The 14678-nt window shown below is 43.7% G+C and overlaps 1 protein-coding gene across 7 annotated transcripts in view; it reads left to right on the plus strand.

Moving 5' to 3' along the window:
* The window catches only part of ZSWIM8 (zinc finger SWIM-type containing 8), a 58689-nt gene that overhangs the window by 31657 nt on the left and 12354 nt on the right, over positions 1-14678 (plus strand). For 5 of the 7 annotated variants that reach the window (XR_008330406.1, XR_008330405.1, XM_053388017.1 and 2 more), the window contains exons 10-20: positions 1-482; positions 1460-1591; positions 3349-3528; positions 3777-3960; positions 4944-5042; positions 5311-5435; positions 6421-6655; positions 7045-7197; positions 8904-8999; positions 11561-11783; positions 12647-12936. The exon at positions 1-482 is cut by the window's left edge and continues 527 nt beyond it. Coding sequence is in view for 5 of the 7 variants with exons in the window: in XM_053388017.1 (XP_053243992.1) it covers positions 1-482; positions 1460-1591; positions 3349-3528; positions 3777-3960; positions 4944-5042; positions 5311-5435; positions 6421-6655; positions 7045-7197; positions 8904-8999; positions 11561-11783; positions 12647-12936 (2199 nt within the window). In the remaining 2 variants the exon portion in view is untranslated. The remainder of the gene's footprint in view (positions 483-1459; positions 1592-3348; positions 3529-3776; positions 3961-4943; positions 5043-5310; positions 5436-6420; positions 6656-7044; positions 7198-8903; positions 9000-11560; positions 11784-12646; positions 12937-14678) is intronic. The other 2 variants (XM_053388020.1, XM_053388021.1) reach the window with 1 other exon arrangement.

Here is a 14678-nt window from a genome sequence, read left to right on the forward strand (position 1 = left end):
GCGAGGACAGCTCTCTGGAACCGGACTTGGCCGAGTTGGCTTTAGATGACAGCAGTTTGGCCCTTGGTGCCGAGGCTAGCAACACGTTCAGCTTCACAGACAGCCCATTGAGCAGAAGTTACAGGGATACCTTTGAGGATGATGGTGGGGTGTATTTCTCAGAGGCAACTGAGCCCACCCTCAGGAGTAGTCCATCCAGCAAGAAGACCCCAAAGGACCCAGTGGGGGAAGTGGGTAGTGGAGACGATGACATTCCTTGCCCTGATGAAAGTACTGGTGGGGTGAGTTTGAAGCCCAAGGAAGTGGGGGAGAATGGTGCTGCTGGAGGAGGAGGAGAAGAGGAGGAAGACGACTACCAGGTGTACTACCTGAATCCCCAGGAGGTTGCTAAGGAAGAGGATGACAAGGCTGAGGGAGGGGTAGAAGAAGAACAAGACATATTTGCTGGGATAAAGCCCTTGGAGCAGGAAAACCGCATGGAGGTAAGGGGAGCATGTGTGTAAAATCACCTACAAAAACCTGTCTGTCTAGGCTCCTGCAAATGTATACAAGTTCAGGGAAGTGCCAAAGCTCACCTCCTGCTTACAGCCAAGGGATAAGATCTATAAAGCCAAGAGGAAATGTTGTACAATTTACGATTTGTGTGTTGATTATGGATTGTTTCTTCTGTCCCTCCAAATAATTGATTGTAACGGTATGCCTTGGAAAAGAACAGGATATGTTTCAGTCCTGTTTCACATTTTAACGACGTGTAGCATTTATGTAGCATTTTTTGAGCAACTTTGCATATGTTGCTTCTTGCAAACAGCTCTGTAAGGTAGGTTAATGTTATAGGGAAGACCCCCCCTGCCTCCTGTCCAGCTGTAGAGCACACACTTTGTATGCAGAAAGAAGGTCCTTGTTCCAGTCCCTAGCATCTTCCTTAAAGGTGGATCATAGGTAGCAGGGCTAGGAAATACTTCTGCAGATACCGTAGAACTGCTGCAAGGCAGATTCGGTGGACAGTGCTGCGCTATGAAGGCCAGTGATCTTCTAAATCAGCAGCATACATTGTCATAGTTGCAAATGTGGGGCTAGAGTAGTGACATGGTTGCAGCCACCTAATGAGGTAGTTGCTGAGGTGGTATTTTACACAGAAACTTTCTGGCTCATTGTCTTGGCCAGTATGCTACAACAACCCTCTATGCCCGTGACAGTACCTATACCTGAGGTCTTTGGTACTTGGTTATTTGCAGGAGATTTCCCTCCCTTATCACCCCCCTCAGTAAGAATGCAACTCAGTGATGGAAATAAAAAATAAAGAAATATCTCCTAGGCTGAGTCTTGGCCCCTAAATTGTATTCTGAAAAGTCATCCCCAAGGCAGTTTGTTGAGTTTTTACCCATAAATCTAAACTCTGTATTGATGATCTGAAAAAGCAAGGACTGGATCTGTTCTGTTTGCAACCCTTCATTTACAGATCCTGTTTGCTTGTGCGGAGGCTCTCTATGCACATGGTTACAGCAATGAAGCCTGTCGCCTCACAGTTGAGCTTGCCAAGGACTTGTTGGCCAACCCTCCTGATCTCAAAGTGGAACAGCCCCCAACCAAGGTACAGAGCTGCTATGGAGACTGTTTGAATGGAAGGGGGAAGTGTAGTATAATAGCAGGACAGAAATGATTTCTCTTTCAGAGCTATGCTTTGCTGTGGACAAATACTGTATGTAATATTGCCCAGAGTCCAAGGCAATTTTCTTTGACCTCTTTGCTCAGCTCTTTAAAAAAAAAAATCTGTAAAAGTAACTCAGTTCATATAAACTGACATAGTTTGCCTAAGGTACACTCTTGCTGAATTTTTCTTTGATGATAGAGATTTCATTATCTGCATAATGACTAGAACCATGTTAATTAAAGAGTGTAGGGGACACGGGTGGCACTGTGGGTTAAACCACTGAGCCTAGGACTTGCCGATCAGAAGGTTGGTGGTTCGAATCCCCACGACGGGGTGAGCTCCCGTTGCTCGGTCCCTGCTCCTGCCAACTAGCAGTTCTAAAGTACGTCAAAGTGCAAGTCGATAAATAGGTACCGCTCCGGCGGGAAGGTAAACGGCGTTTCCATGCGCTGCTCTGGTTCGCCAGAAGCGACTTAGTCATCCTGGCCACATGACCCGGAAGCTGTACGCCAGCTCCCTCGGCCAGTAAAGCGAGATGAGCGTCCCAACCCCAGAGTCGGTCACGACTGGACCTAATGGTCAGGGGTCCCTTTACCTTTACCTTTAATTAAAGAGTGTGTTGAATTCTCAGGATCCTGAATTCTGTAACCAGTCCCATTTGTATCGAATCACAAGATATACCAAGTAGTCATAATTTTAATGCTTCACACAGTGGAATTGTTGTTCTATGCAGATGAACTCTTGCAGAAAAAGCTGAATGAATTCATCAGCCGCATCAGTTTTGATTGTGGGAACTATTGGATGCATACTTATGCCTCAGCTGCTTTTTTAATGGAGATGTCCTGTGAAATCGAGGAGACCAGATAAATTTCTAGGGCCATCTGACAAATTACCAATTAGCAAGTCACTAGGTTGGGTTCTTAACCGTGAAATTACTAACCTCCTAATTAAAAATATGCAACTTTTCATTAAAATCAGCCTTCTTAATTCGGTTTGAAAAGTTCAACAGCACAGTGTAGTGCAGATCTTTTTATTAATTGAGTCACAAAATTACAGGTCTGTTAAACCCCCCCCCCCCAGTTTATTCAGGAAAAGGCTATTAAAGAGCTGTACAGTGGTACCTTGGTTTAAGAAAAGCTTAGTTTATGAACAACTTTGTTTAAGAATGCTGCAAATCTGGAAGTAGGTGTTTTGGTTTGTAAACTTTGCCTTGGAATAAGAACATGTCTCGCTTCCTGTTGAGTGTGTTCCATTTGTAAATTGAGTCCCCTGCTGCTATGGGAAAGCATGCCTTGGTTGAAGAACGCTTTGGTTTAAGAACAAATTTCTGGAACGGATTAAGTTTGTAAACCAAGGTACCACTGTATAAGCAAACAATCTAGCTGAGGCGGAATTAGTAGGGCTTCTGCAAAGCAACTAGATAGTACTAGATGACCATTTATGCTGTATAAGGTATGGTACAATGTGAGCTACAACAAAATTAAAATGGTAGCACTAGAAAATGTAACGGATAGCACCCTTCACTGCATTGGAATGCAGAACTTTCTTGGGCTATATCACCACCAGATTCTTCCATGAAGCTTCTGGGTTAGCATTTAAGTCATGATGCTTAACTTTCCACATAAACTCAGGTGGGACTTAAAGTGAAACTAACTTAGTCTGTCAGTTTCCCTATGTTTAAACTGTTTATCCCACAGGGAAAGAAAAACAAGGTATCCACCAGCAAACAGACATGGATGGCAACAAACACCTTATCCAAAGCTGCTTTCCTGCTGACTGTGCTGAGTGAACGGCAGGAATACCACAATCTAGCCTTCCAGATTGGCATGTTTGCTCTGGAGCTGCAGAGGCCACCAGCCTCTACCAAGGCTTTGGAGGTAAGTGTGTGCTTAGATGGACTTTGATGTGACGTTACAGAAAACCAAGGTCAGGGAGTTTCCTGGTAGCCCGTGGGTAAGAGGCAGCCTTTAACTGTTAGCCACTGTTGCTTGATCTGAGAAAATGGAGGCTCAGTGATGTTTTTTGTGCATCATTTAAAGCACTTTTCTGTTCCTTTTTTTATCCAATGTCTCTGTAGAGAGGCCCTGTGGATTTGTTTTATTCCTGGCTTTTGTGTCACACACAGGTAAAGCTGGCATATCAGGAGTCTGAAATTGTGGCCTTGTTGAAGAAAATTCCACTTGGCTCTAATGAGATGAACACTATTCGGGGAAGAGCTGAAGAGCTGAGGGAAGGAACCCTGTGTGATTACCGCCCTGTCTTGCCTCTTATGCTGGCCAGCTTCATATTTGATGTCTTATGCACGCCAGGTAAAGCCCTTCAGATTTGTCTAAAGAAGAGGAATCTGTACATGCCAAATCTTTGGGAAAGGGTGTATGATGACTTGCTTCTCTTCCTAAATCTTGAGGACAGACTTCTACAGAACAAACTCCATAGTCCCATGCCTTTATAGAAGCCACTTAGCCCTTGTATGTGTGAGATCATCCTGCACATAATGAATGTGGATCTCCAGTACTGCCCAAACTCTCATGCATGAGAGCTCTGGAAGCACTTAACTCAGTTGTATGGGCTGGACCTTTTACAACAGACACATATAAATGGAACCTTCAGTTGGGCTGTAGGGCTTACCTGAGCTGAGCTCTTGATTAATCTCATGGACTACATAGCTGTCCTGCCCCATCCAATGTCCGGAAGCTTCCTTGAACCCTGCAGTTACATAGCAAGTTCAGGGACTAGGTCCATATTCTCAAAACATGGCCAGTTTCGGTCAGTACTGAACTTCTGCTGCAGGTTTTGCCCAGGTAAACCACCGGATCCAAGAACAAATTCCGTAGTTTTCAGGATGGAATCTTAAGGACATAAACACTTCCTTGTGGTGACTGCAGTCCTGTTTCCAGCTTTACTATACTAGCAGCCTTGCCAAATTAATTCATTCTACTTTGTAACTCCCCCCCCCACCTTTTCCTTTCTAGTCTTCACAAATATCAAACCTGTGATTAGTTGTAGGTGAACTCCTTCATTGTCTCCCAAGACAAATGGATGCCAGCAGATTAGGTGTCTGATGTTTTTGTGGCCTTTTAAGAATACTTGGTTGTGTTAATTTAATAAACAGATTTATTTTATAGAATAGAATTGAGCAAAATCCCAAGATCTAGGTCTTGATAGAGGTTAGTTTACATTAGAAAGCAATGCTTTAGACTATTATCTTCATAAGTCTGTGAAATTTTTACCAGTCTAGGCAATCCTTGCATGATAGAGCTGGCTATTGATTTGCCATCTTTCTTTTCCCCAGTGGTTTCTCCTACAGGATCCAGACCTCCAAGCCGTAATTGGAATAATGAAATGCCTGGAGATGAGGAGCTAGGTTTTGAGGCAGCTGTCGCTGCTCTTGGTGAGTGCTTAGCTTCTCTTTCTTATGCCAGGCCTCATCTCTCACTGATGAAGAGATGTAGCTTTGGTCATCCTGCCAAGTCACCTAGAACTTAATTTTTCTTCTTAGCTTAATATGTAATGGTAATAAGGAGAAGCCTGATGCCTCACAGGGAACAGATGTTGCTATGGGGAAGCATAATTGATGGTTTATTACTTAACTTAAATAAATGGAGAGATTATATAAAACAAGCAGGATAAATGTTTGAATTCTGTACTCTGCCTTCCAGGCATGAAGACGACAGTGAGTGAAGCAGAGCACCCTCTGTTGTGTGAAGGCACCCGAAGGGAGAAGGGAGATCTCGCTCTAGCCCTGATGATCACTTACAAGGATGACCAATCTAAGCTAAAAAAAGTACGTCCCATTTGGAGATACTCAGTCCTTAGGCTGTTTAATGGTATCTGAGCATAGTGCATTTTTTTCATCATACATTTCATCTGTCTCTCTGCATAAATTTTATTTATGCATTTTACATATCTTAATACATCAGTTATACAATTGCCATTGTTTATCTTACTCTTTGACTTCCGTGGGGTCTTATTTCGTCCTTTTTAAGCTTCATCTTCTTTATTACCACCCTTCTTCTACTTATTTTAACTGCTGCTCATATATCTAACCCCACTTGGAAGCTTATCTGATTGTTATATTTCTTTAAATACTTGCCAAAGTATTCCCACTGTTCTTTTATATTCGACTCACCTTGATTTCTTACCTTGGCAGTCAGCATTGCTGTCTCCACGTATTCTATTAGCTTATTCTGCCAGTCTATTTTTGGGGGACTATTTTTGTCCTTCCACCTTTGGGCATAAATTATTTTGGCCACTGTTACTGCGTAGAGGAAAAGACTAAGTACTTTCTTGGGTATTTCCCCCTCTACTATACTCTTTTAAGAGTATATATAGCATGCCGAGAAGTATATTGTTATTTTCCACAATTTCTCCCATGAGGCCATATCTATGTTGAGTCCTATGTCAATCGTAGTTGTTTCTCAATGGCACCTGAAGATAGTGGATCAAACTGATTTCCTAAAAGGATTTTAGATGTTTATTCCTGATTTTTAGATGTTTATTCCTGGTAGTGGGTATGAATGTGTTTGTAAAATTCATAAACAAAAGAGGTTGGGCTATTCAGCAGTATGGCAAACCGCTTCCGTCTTCTTCCTTCCAAAAGGACCTTTCTTATTGCTTCTTTCTGCTTCTCTTGATTGTAATAAACTTAATTCCCCCCTCTGCAGTCTTCGGAGAACTCCCCTGTTCATATCTAATTCCCCATTCCCACTCTCCTGACATTTCCTTTGTTTAGATGCTAACTTTCATGTTGTTCCACTCTCTGTTTAAAGATCTTGGATAAGCTGTTGGACAGGGAGAGCCAAACACACAAGCCTCAGACTCTAAGTTCATTCTACTCGTCCAGCAAGCCCACAGTAGCCAATCAGAAATCTCCTTCCAAACATGCTACCCAATCAGCTGCGCCCATTCAGCACCTCCCAGGAACACCCGTTACGCAACAAGCAGGGGTAACCACTGCTGTCCAGAGCAACACTTCGGAACCCTTTTTGGAAAAGAGCTCCCAAGGTATGACTTACTGTTCCACAGGATCACAGCTGTCTTCTAATTACCAATGGAAGGAGAAACGAAAGCAATGGGTTGCTGTCAGATTTTTTTTTCATTTGCCTGTATATTTGTTCTAGTCTCATAGGTTGTCAAGTTCTTCTGCTATTATGCAAGAGTGATGCAGAATAAAAAATGAATGACATCTTCCTTGCCTTCACGGAATCCGATTCTAATTGCAGTGTGCACTCACAATTTCTGTTTTTCTTTTCCATGTGGGAAAGAGAGGGCAACAGTACTGAAGCCTGTGATTATCCACTACTGTCTCCTGTCTGCCAAAGTTACACCTGCCTATGAAATCCTCCTCTTCCTGTTGCTGCTGTTTTAACTTGCCACTTCTTGTGTTTTCCCAGATAACCCTCAGAGATCTCCTTGTGACCCACCAATGGAACCCAGTGTCTTAAAGCAAGAAGGGAAAGTTCCTAGCCGACTAGCCCTTGGAAATAGAGGTGGCTACAATGGGAGGTGCTGGGGTTCCCCAGTCAGACAAAAAAAGAAGCACACAGGTAACTTTGAGCAGGGGGCACATAACTTTCTGCTGTCTCATTCTGCATGTTTTACATTTCATGCATGTTAAATTGTTTGCTCTTTGCTGCACATTCATTTTGAATTGAATTAATATGACTTGTCTGTCTGCTTGTCTGTTAATATCTTAATCTACTGTCACCTCCAGTATAATAATAATAATAATAATAATTTATTATTTCTACCCCGCCCATCTGGCTGAGTTTCCCCAGCCACTCTGGGCGGCTCCCAATCAGTGTTAAAAACAGTACAGCGTTACATATTAAAAACTTCCCTGAACAGGGCTGCCTTAAGATGTCTTCTGAATGTCAAGTAATTATTTATCTCTTTGACATCTGATGGGAGGGCATTCCACAGGGCGGGCGCCACTACCGAGAAGGCCCTCTGTCTGGTTCCCTGTAGCCTCACTTCTCGCAATGAGGGAACCGCAAGAAGGCCCTCGGCGCTGGATCTCAGTGTCCGGGCTGAACGATGGGGGTGGAGACGCTCCTTCAGGTATACAGGACCGAGGCCGCTTGGGCTTTAAAGGTCAGCACCAACACTTTGAATTGTGCTCAGAAACGTACTGGGAGCCAATGCAGATCTCTCAGAACCGGTGTTATGTGGTCCCGGCGGCCACTCCCAGTCACCAGTCTAGCTGCCACATTCTGGATTAATTGCAGTTTCCGGGTCACCTTCAAAGGTAGCCCCACGTAGAGCGCGTTGCAGTAGTCCAAGCGTGAGATAACTAGAGCATGCACCACTCTAGCGAGACAGTTCGTGGGCATGTAGGGTCTTAGCCTGCGTACCAGGTGGAGTTGGTAGACAGCTGCCCTGGACACAGAGTTAACCTGCGCCTCCATGGACAGCTGTGAGTCCAAAATGACTCCCAGGCTGCGCACTTGGTCCTTCAGGGGCACAGTTACCCCATTCAAGACCAGGGTATTTCTTACAAATCTTCCCTGGTGGATCAGCACACTCTGTGAGGAATTCACTGCTGCCAAAGTGAAGTTGGCCTAGCCCTCTCATTAGTTACCCCATGGCTTCATGGGCTGGGGTTTCTAACCAGCTTTTAATGGTTACTAGGCTTACCTAAAGCAGTTCAGATTGTTTAAAGGAGGCAATCAAACAAATAAATGCTTCGATTCTGTTTCAGGTTTATCATTATTCTTTTAGCTCTCTGGTTCAGTTCCTCCACTCTGAATTCATATAGAAGAATATGTGCCTGTATAATTTGTGACCCGGCTTCCATACTTGTATCACAGTATGTCAAGTGCTTATTGTACTCCCAAGTGAGTTTTAATGAGCCCCCAGTGGGTCACTATGTAAGGCCGCATTTGGCTTACTGGGTTGCAAGTTGTGCAGGCTTGGATTAAGACTTTACATTTGCAAAGTAATTAGTGGTGTGTGTATACAGTGGTGGACAGGACTCATAATTAATTAAGCTATTTTCTTTCTTTCTTTTTAATTGGGTGGGAAATAGTGAATTCTCCCATTGTTAAATTCTTTTAAAACAATTTTTTAAAATATTTAACCTAAGAAGTTAATTTTTTTTCAAGATGCTATTGGCATGCACTAACCACATCTTCCAGATCTGTCAATCATATTTTTCCTACCGAGAGGACAACATTTCTTTTTAACTTGACTTACGCTGTAGAAACAGAAAACATTTAGCTTCTCTCTCTTTTTTTTTCTCCCCTCCCAACAGCGAAGGACAGCAAGCATAATGCCAGTATAAATATGTGGCATGGCTACATACAGAATACTGTGTACAGTTCTGGTCACCCCATCAAAACAAAAATAGGTAACTGAAAGTTAGAGGCAACCACATTACTACTCTTTACTATGTAGAAAGGATACAAGTTGGCGGTCTTTTAGGTGGGATGGGGAAGTAGTTGGGATGTGACAGTGTTTTATAAAATGATGAGTGGCTGGAAGTGGAAGGTAGACTTCTTTCAACACTAGAACTTGGGCATATTCCTTGAAGATGATTTTAAGTAAGTTTAGGACTGCCAAAATCAAGTATACATTATATAATGCAGAATAGAGCTAAAAGATGGCCTCTGGTTTAGATAGCTTTTAAGAGGGGGTTAAACAAAGCCTTTGTGAGAGACTTTCCCTAAGAATATTAGACATGATGTTTAAATGGAAACTGCAGATTCAGAGGCAGGATATACCTGAACATAAGAGTTGAAAGTGGCCCTTTAGGCCAACTCTCTCCTCGATGCAGTAAATCCTGAGCTAGAGCACCCTCGCCTTTGCTTAAAGACTCTCAGGGAATTATAGCTCTCTCCCACCCCCTCCCCAGCAACTGGTTCTGTTCTTGAACTGCTTGAACTATCAAGAAGTTTTTCATCATCTACCTTCCTCTCGCTTAAGTCCAGTAGATCTAGTCATAGCCCTCTCCTGTGTATTTGGAGAGTGCTATCATGGTCCCCACTCAGGCGTCTCTTCTCCAGGCTAAGCGCACCCAGTTTTTCACCCTTTCCTCATAGAACCTGTTTTCCATGCTGCTCACCATTCTTGCTGCCTTCCCCTGCACCAGTTGCAGTTTGCCTAGACTCTTCTTAAAATGTGGCACCCAGAACTGCACACAGTACAAATGGTATTCAGGCATAGACTCGCTTTTGAAAGAGAAGATTCCATTTAACTACATAGGCTTTGTTAAGCCCTACTCCCCCACCTGAATACCTCACTTTTTGGTGAAAATAAAGCAGCAGATGCCTGTTGCTTTTTATTTCCTCCTTGTGACCAGAGGCATCTGGCTGACCGCTGCTGGAAATGTAATGCTGGATTTGACAGATGTTTGCATCATTCAGCCAACGCATAAACACTGGCTTACTTTGACTGTAAACCAGCACTTTTGGTTTGTTTCTCTCTAAACAAACCATGATGGCAAGCCAAAGTTTGTTCTTCTCTTGCTGATCATGGTTTGTTTGGGAGAAATAAACCATGAGTGTCGCTTCATATATTGCAGGGATGGCCAGCTTCCAAGAGACTGCGATCTACTCACAGAATTAAAAACTGGCAGTGATCTACCCCCATTTTATTGGGGTTCAGGTCAAAGCTTTTTTGGGGGAGGGGAAAAGCCCCATTTTAGGGGGTTCGGGAGGCATAATTTGCTTAGCCTTGGGAGGGGGTGCGAAATGTTTTTACATTATTTTGGGGTCAAAGAAGGATTGCAGAGGGAAAAATAGCCTCGGTTTGTAAACTCCGTCTTCCGTTCTCCAACAATGGAGGGCGAGGGATCGACCAGTAGATTGGACATCCCTGGTATATTGCAATAAGCCAAGGCAATGATCTGTTGCTCCAAATTCAAGGAAGGGCAGAGTGAAGCAGGACCAATTCAGCATGCTGCTATAAATTCACTTAGATAATCTGAGGAAATTTTACTTGTGGCCTGAAAATGGGCATTTTCTACTATTGCCCCTTCACTGTGGAATTCCCTTCCCTCAGCCATACATGAAGCATCATCCATTAGTTGTTTCAGACACCTTGTGAAGACATTTCTTTTTATCCATGCTTTTCCTGACCCAACATGCTGCTTTACTGTTTTTTTAATTGTACTGCTTCATAGTTTTAGTGTTGCTTTTGTGTATTCTTCTTACAGATTTTTAAATATTAGGAGATTTAAATACTAAGTGGATTTAAGTAGCGTGTCCCCACGGCAGCTTGAAAGCAAACCCATATAAAAACGGTGGACATCAAATACAAAAAGCAGTAGAAATTACAAAAGATATGACAGCAAGTGGACAGCAAACCAAGAACAAGCTAAAACCAGTAAAAAGAACCTAAATACTGTTCAAGGCCTATAAGAATAAGTCAGGCTTCACCTGTTGCCTAAAGGTGAATGAGTTCTTTGGGTGAATGTGCCTAGGGAGAGTTGCAGAGCCCAAGTACAACTAAAAAAAAAAAGACCTCTCTCAACGTAGGCACCTGCCTAATTTCTGAAGGTGGGATGGCGAAGGGTCTCTGAAGATTATCTCAGCTGACAAAAGGGAGAAAACATTTCTTAACATGCCCCAGGCTGTTTAAGCTTTAAAGATTTGTTCTGGCTCACTGAAAAGATACTCACTTCCACCACATTTTCAGTAATCCCCAACACACCTGCAAAGTAAGATAGTATCCCTCACCTAGTAGGTTCATGGCTCATATAAGTTTGAATTAGTCTGAGATTTTGGTATATCAGCTCTCTAGCTTTTCTGGTCGGCTTACATCTCTAGGTTCTGACTTACTTGAAATGTTTCAGCTTGTTTTTGGGGGTGGGGTGGGGGGGGAGAAGAACGTTCCCTGTTGTAAAACTGTGGTTTTGTGTACTGCCGACCTGCTCACCTGCTGCTGTGCCCTTTGACTGTGGCGTTGCAGGAATGGCCAGCATTGACAGCAGTGCTCCAGAAACCACCTCGGACAGTTCTCCAACCCTCAGCAGGCGGCCTCTGCGGGGAGGATGGGCAGCCACTTCCTGGGGCAGAGGGCAGGACAGCGATAGCATCAGTAGCTCTTCCAGCGACTCCCTGGGCTCATCATCCTCCAGTGGAAGCAGAAGAGCTAGTGGAGGAGCACGTGCAAAGACGGTGGAGGTCGGCAGGTAAGAGCAGCTGTCTGTTTTCCAAAGCTGGGCATCTTTTCAGTATTTGGACCTCCCAAGGATGAGATTGTTGGATGAAGGGCAGTATATTTAATTAAAAATGAAATAAAAGGCTATCTTCATTAGAAATATATCACAAGGAGGCTTTTCACCCAGACCCTGCAATCATAATCTTTGTGTGCAGGGGGACCAAGGTGAATAAAAAAGTTTGGGGGGGCAGCAATGCCCACCAACTTTGGGAGGGTTGGTCCCCTCAAATATTTTCTTGGGGTGGCTGAAGGGAGATGGGATCTCCAGGGAGGCTCACCTGGGGCCTTTGTTACCTATCTTTAGGTCCCTGGTGAAAACGTTCCTCTTCAACCAGGCGTTTGGCTGATTAACATTCTATGGCCTTTTCAATGTGTTTGAGGGATGGGGGTTACTGTTTTCATTTCGTTTTTGTTTTATTATATATTTTGTGCTCTCATTTTGTATTTTTATATTCTGAACTGCCCTGTGATCTTTGGATGAAGGGTAATGTAATAATAAGTTGGGAGTCTCAATGGGAGAGCCAGGCAGAATTAGACCTAGAAATTCAGCAAGTGAACTCACTGTTACTTTTTTGGCCGCGCTCATTTTGAAATTATAAATTAAACGAGTGCTTCTTTGATCACTGGGGTCATATGACAAGAGCAAATAGTGAAGTATTCTCAGTAGCGGCCCAGTTCTTGCAGAGTTTCTTCTCTGGAGAGTCTGCAAAGCCTGAACATTTTATCTTTTGGAAAACCCACAATATGATGCCTTATCTGAGCTTCCTTTCTATGGTGGGTGTGCAAGTTTAGTCTTAAGTTCACTTCATACATATTTCACTTTGCTCCTTTCAGGTATAAGGGCAGGCGTCCAGAGAGCCATGCTCCTCATGTCCCAAATCAACCCTCGGAAGCAGCTGCACATTTCTACTTTGAGCTGGCCAAGACAGTTCTCATCAAGGCGGGTGGAAACAGCAGTACTTCCATTTTCACCCACCCATCCTCTAGTGGCGGCCACCAGGGTCCTCATCGCAACCTCCACCTCTGCGCCTTCGAGATTGGTCTCTATGCACTGGGGTTGCACAACTTTGTCTCTCCCAACTGGCTGTCTCGAACCTATTCCTCCCACGTCTCTTGGATTACAGGTAGGAACCAGGGTGCTGCAACCAGGTTTGGTTTTTAGGAATCCTTCCCCAGAGGGTGACCTTACTTAGCTACTACCTTTTAAGAACTCATGGCTAAATTTGCTAGCACAGTCTGTATAGCCGAGTTTACAGATTGGGAAGCCTCTGGGTAATGCTTGACCATAGAATCATGGCGCCAGAAGGGATCAGGTTGCCACAGTTGATTGCTGTTGATTGACACCAAGCCTTGCTTGCCAAGGAACAATCAGGACTGCACTTTAAGCCAGTCAGTTTGCAGTTGTGTCTCTAACTTCCCCACAACTGACATCACTGATGCTGTCAGGTGTGGTGCAGGTGAACATGGGTTTTGGGGGGGAATGGCCTTGTGGGGCAAATTGGGATCTATATGCGAGACCTAATTTGGCCAGTGAACTGGAGGTTCCCCACCCCTGTTCAAAAGAGTTACATCTGTAGCCCTTTAGCAAATGTCTTCGGTGTCCTTTGCTTTTTGACACTAACATGAAAGGAAGTTTCCAAGCGCTACTACAAAACTCGTAGATTTTATATGTAAATGTATTATTTTATCTGCTGTGGGGTTAATTGGCCAGGGAGAGACATGCAGCTTGCCCAGAGCCATCCCAAGAAACTCAGGAGTAAAAGGCAATTTAATTCTGGCTTTCCTGAATTTGGATGCATCAACTTTCTTTTAGGTTTAACTTTGTCTTGACTTTTTTTAATATATAGAAAGTGCTTAATCTCACAAGGATACGGGTTTCTCTTACATCACTATATTGTGTTGCCTTCACCCTTCCTCTTCCCTGCTTTTGTCCCCCTTGTCGGCATTTCGAAAGAGGGTCTTTGTACATAGGAGCATGATCCCTAGTGTGTCCAAGTGTAAAATAGCTTACAATCTTTGTACTTGTTATAAGCACTCAAGAGAAATCCATATGTGGCTTTAACTAGGTAAGAATGAAATATGAAATATGAGTTTAGAAGCCTTGATGGTCCAGCACAGGAGCTTCCAACCTTTCTGTGCCCAGAGACACATATGGAGTTTCCACAAATGGTCGTAGGTGCCACCACAAAATTGCTGACATGGAGAGCTTTGCCAGTCACAAAATGTCTGCTGTGGCCTCTGGGAAGCAGCCCAGTATCTTGCCACTTCCTTTTTCCTTTCAGAATGCTTTCCTGTCTTCCCTCCAGGTTGCTCTGCTTTTTGCTTGGGTGGCAAGATCAGCCTAGCAAGCTAGAGAATTTGTAAGAGGAAGTAGAAAGGAGCAATGCTTCACCCATTTCCTCTCTCAGATCTCTTCAGATCACTGCAAACAGGAGGAAGAAGACAACTCCTGTTGAAGGGGAGCAATGGGGGAATAGGTTTCATGGGTGTTTGGAGAGGCGTTCATTGGTGCCATTGCGCCTATGGGGCACCACATTCAGAGCCCAGGGTTCAGTAGGTAGATGTTTGGCTGAGTACTTGGGAGATCTTCGAGTTCTGATCCCAGCAATGGTCTGGGCAAGTCGCATTTTCAGTTTCCCAGTTGCAAACTTGGAAATTTGATGAAGTTGGGAACCTGGGAAGCTGCAAAGGCAAACAAGGTAAAGATTGTAACTTACTCTGCACATCATAAATAAATATTTGCCCCTATCAATAGTGTTAAGATCTGCATTTCACTCTGTTCACAGAGCTTACAAAACTCAAATCTAGCAGAGTGCTTGCTTTTCCACTAGTAGCATAAAGGTAAGCATCATAGATGGGAAAAGCT

Source organism: Podarcis raffonei, chromosome 5 (genome assembly GCF_027172205.1).
Source record: "Podarcis raffonei isolate rPodRaf1 chromosome 5, rPodRaf1.pri, whole genome shotgun sequence".
In the NCBI taxonomy this organism is placed as follows: domain Eukaryota; kingdom Metazoa; phylum Chordata; class Lepidosauria; order Squamata; family Lacertidae; genus Podarcis; species Podarcis raffonei.